This window comes from Epinephelus moara, chromosome 17, assembly GCF_006386435.1.
Source record: "Epinephelus moara isolate mb chromosome 17, YSFRI_EMoa_1.0, whole genome shotgun sequence".
Taxonomy (NCBI): Eukaryota; Metazoa; Chordata; class Actinopteri; order Perciformes; family Serranidae; genus Epinephelus; species Epinephelus moara.
Genome location: NC_065522.1, coordinates 32,945,101 through 32,949,655, shown reverse-complemented (window position 1 = coordinate 32,949,655; position 4,555 = coordinate 32,945,101). Strand labels below are relative to the sequence as shown.

General features: G+C 36.6%; 1 protein-coding gene across 1 annotated transcript in view; it reads right to left on the bottom strand.

The window, feature by feature from the left end:
- The window catches only part of lratb.1 (lecithin retinol acyltransferase b, tandem duplicate 1), a 32,171-nt gene extending 28,579 nt beyond the window's left edge, over positions 1-3,592 (bottom strand). The window contains exons 1-2 of the mRNA XM_050066391.1: positions 3,260-3,592; positions 1,247-1,347 (exon numbers count right to left, since the gene is read on the bottom strand). Of these exons, the coding sequence (XP_049922348.1) occupies positions 1,247-1,347; positions 3,260-3,503 (345 nt within the window). The 5' untranslated portion in view covers positions 3,504-3,592. The remainder of the gene's footprint in view (positions 1-1,246; positions 1,348-3,259) is intronic.
- Positions 3,593-4,555: the final 963 nt, after the last annotated feature.

Genomic DNA, 4,555 nt, shown 5'->3' with positions numbered 1-4,555 from the left:
GCCGAGTTAGCAAGATGCAGTAATAGAATACGAGAGAGAGAGAGAGAGAGAAGGAGAGAAGAAGAGAAGGTGCCCGGTGTATTATAGGGGGGTCCTCCGGCAGACTAGGCCTAAGTCTAAGTAGATAATGGCTGCATTTTCAGTTTTGGGTGCACAATCCCTTTAAGAATGAGAAAGAAGCAGATACCTGACCGTATGGAAGCCCAGAGAGGACTTTATTTAAATGATAACATAAACTTGAAAATAAAAATGTAATTCCACAATAGCATTATAATTCTCCACCTATGTTCGTCTTATCTGAATTAAAAGTAAAATTAAAATTAAGATTAAAATAAAAATAAAAATACAATAATTCAATTTGGATTTTAATTTTCACAAACTCGTGTTGGCGTCCCACGACCACATTAAAATGAAAACTGTTTTACGTTTAAGTCATACTGCGCTGTACAGTGGACAACATTCATATGTTTAATAAAATGTGAAAATCAAAATGCAATATAAACAATAAAACCTAATTTTATATCTATGCATTGAACATTTAACTGTAATTTTATTTGAAAAGAATTTTTTTTTTTAAACAACGTGAAAATGAAAACATCTCGTTTTAACCTGCTGTACAGACAACAATATTCAAATGTTAAATTTATAAATTAAAATGCAACATAAACAAATATTATTTACACATACTGTGCTGCAGTTCTGTACAGTTTTAATATTTATTTCTGATTCTCAGTTTTATTGTAATTTTTCTTCAGTGTTTATTGAACAGCACCTTGTAATTATTCTTCGTCTGTTGTTCACATGCTGCATTTTATAATTTCTGTAACCTCATAATGGCGCATCGTCGTGGCTCGTCTCCTTTAGAAAAAGAGATTTTAATCTCAACGGCCTTCCTGGTTAAATCAAAATTTAAAAACTCTTGCTCTGAAATGTGTTTTACAAACAAAATATACTTTACTTACCACGAACACTGAAGTCACAATTAAAATTTCTAACGATTTGAAAATAAAAACAGCACTGACATTTCATTTTCAAAGACTGAACCTGCAGGTTGACACTCAACGGGAAACAAAATGGCTGTCACAAGACGAGCTGAACAAACAACATACTGATCCTGATCAGTTAAAGATATTTTTAGATCTTATAAACCAAAAACGAAAATAAAAAAACACTTTATATCCTATATGATGTCACATTATTACGTGACGCAGTCATATGTCAGAGCGTGTACAGACGTGTGACTCACAGGCATCTTGGTCTTGGCGGCTGTGAGCAGAGACATTGTGATCTCACTGAGGTAGTCGAACACCAGGAAGTCCAGCTTCCCACTGTAAACCAGCTGAGGCACTGGAAACACACAAGAGATATATTATTATTTATATACTTTATTATTATTTATATAACACATTATTTATTATTTACGATGTTTTATTACTCAGTCACATGATGTAGAAGACATGAGAAGTGTCCGTGACAGGAAGTAAAAGTGTGTTAAATTATTTTCAGTAATTTATTGTTGTTTACTGTTGAAGGAACATGTTCTGTGTCTACATGTAGAGTCCGTTCTGTAAACCAATAAAGTAATCAGAACTTGGTGGTCAAAGGTCACTGTGGCCTTGCTTCCATCTCATTATTGTCAACGTGGTATTTCAACACACCTTCAGGGAACCTCCTCAAATATGGCACAAACATCCACTTGGGCTCAAAAAGGAACTGAATAGATTTGGGTGGTCAAAAGTCAAAGGTCAAGATCACAGTAACCTGGTTATTCTCACTCTCTTAAACACAATATCTCAAGAAGGCCATCAGGGAATTTCCTCAAATATGGCACAAATGTCCACTTGGGCTCAAAAACTAACTGATTAAACTTGGGTAGTCACTGTGACCTGATTTGATACCTAAAGAATACCTCGACAAATTATTTTAAATTTGGCACAAACATCCACTTGGACTCAATGATGAACTAGTTAGATTTTAGTGGTCATGCATCAAAGGTCAAGGTCACTATGGCCTTGCTTCTTTCTCATTCTCCTGAATGTGGTATCAAAAGAAGGGGTTAAGGGAATGCTCCCAGATTTTGCACAAATCTCCACTTGGTCTCAACAATAAACTAGTTGGATGTTGGTGGTCATATATCAAAGGTCAAGGTCACTACGACCTTGAGACCCCTCATTCTCATGAACATGAAATCTCAGTCTTTCAAATATGGCACAAACGTCCACTTAGACTCATTAAGAGGATCTGATTAGATTTTGGTGGTCAAAAGTCAAAGTCACTGTGACCTGGTCTGTCCTACTCTCTTGAATGTGATATCTAAAGAACACCTTGAGGAAATCTTTTTTAATATTTTGGCACAAACATCCATTTCGCCTAAACAATGAATTAGCTAGATTTTGGTGGTCATACATCAAAGGTCAAGGTCACTATTGTCTTGCTTCTTTCTCATTCTTGTGAATGCTATATTTCAAGAAGGGTTGGAGGGAATTCTCCCAGATTTGGCACAAACATTCATATGGATTCAAAAATGAACTGATAAGATTTTGGCAGTCATAGGTCAAAGGTAAAGGTCATGATGAACTTGAGCCCCGACATTATCATGAAGGTGATATCTCAGTCTTTCAAATTTGGTCAAAGGTCAAAGTCACTGTGACCTCTCTTGGAATGTGATATCTACAGAACACCTTGAGGAAATTCTATCAAATTTGGCCCAAATGTCCACTTGGACTCAATGATGAACTACAGTAGTTGGAGTTTGGTGGTCATACATCAAAGGTCACGATCACTATGACATTGAGCCACCTTAGTCTCCTTAATGTGACATCTCAATCTTTCAAATGTGGCACAAACATCCAACTGGACTCAATGATGACGTAATTTGAATATGGAGGTCAATGGCCTTGCTTCTGTCTTGTGAACATGACAGTTTAAGGAGGCCTCGAGGGAATTTCCACAAATTTAGCACGAACGTCCACTCAGACTCATGTTACTTGTTACTTGTACTTTATACTTTTACTCCACCACATCTCAGAGGTAAATATTGTACTTTATACTCTGACAGCTGTAGTTACTGTACAGATTTAGATTATTGATTTTAAAGTATTTTTACTGTAGTTACTTACCTTAGCATTCACAGAGTACACTTAGTTAACATTAACAGCTGTTAGGCAGCAGTGTGTGTGTGTGTGTGTGTGTGTGTGTGTGTGTGTGTGTGTGTGTGTTCAGCATGATCTTAGCTTTAAACAGGTGTGTGTCTCTGTACCTGAGACGGCTGTGTCTCCCCAGAACCCGGATGCACAGCCGATCCGGACGGGTCTGGTCCGGGCTGAACTCGTGTAACACCTGGAGCTGACTTTATCTCCATGTGTGTGACTCGGTGCGAACTTAGCAGACGCGCTAACGTTCAAAGACCTCGCGTTTAATCTGACGCACTCTGCGTTTCTGCCGCGCGACAACCGGGTGAGTGCCGCGGGCGCGTGCCGGAGTAAATGTGGAAAATTAGACATTTTTAATAAAAGTGTTTATAAACGGAGAAGAGGAGAAAATAGACGGGACGGGCTGCTCTGACAGGTTCAAGGTGCACCGGTCCATCCATAAAAACAGTCCGACAGGAAACACGTCACGGAACGCTTCCTAACATCCGGGGTTTGCCTCCTCTGTTTTTTATTTTTTATTTATTTATTTTTTTCAAGCACACATTAATAAACAAACAAACACTCGTAGGAAACACATGCGCACTGTTTAACATAATACAATATAACTGGAGGAAAAAACACACAGACACAAATAAAATACAACATCATTCGTGTGATTTATATTAAAAATATATTAGAAATAACGTTACACACAATCATACTTCTGGAACTATTAGAAATCCAAATATATATATATGTATGGATTTCTAATAGTTCCAGAATTAAAAGTTTTTTTTAAAAATTAATAACTACTGAACTACTGAAGATATGGAAGTCCAAAGAGGACTTTATTAAAATGATAAGATGAACTTTGAAATGAAAACGTAATAATTATATTTGCATTTTTCAGAAACATATATGGGTGCTCTATGACCATAGTAAAATTAACAAAGAAAAGCTGTTTGACATTTAATTTTCAAAGTCATACCCCGCTGTGCAGCGCAAAATATTTAACTGTTAATTCAAATTAAAAACTAAAATGCAAAGATAAACAATGTAGACTCATTTTACATTTCAACACACATTTACGAACAAACAAACACTCGCAAGGAATTCAAGCAGACTGTATAGTACGAATTTTTAACTATTGTCAGAATAAATATAAAATAAAAATTATGTATGGGGGATTTATATAAAATACATGTGTAATCAGTCATTTTTTTAATGACTTAGCATCGATATCGATGGCATCGATGGCACAGTGGTAGAGGGTCATGGGAGGATGCCAATGAAGCAATATTACATCAATTGGCCAAAGGGGGGCGCTATAGCAACCCATTGAAATGTCAAACTTTGAATGGGCATATCTCATGCCCCGTATGTGGTAGAGACATGAAACTTTGCACAGAGATGCCTCTCCTCAT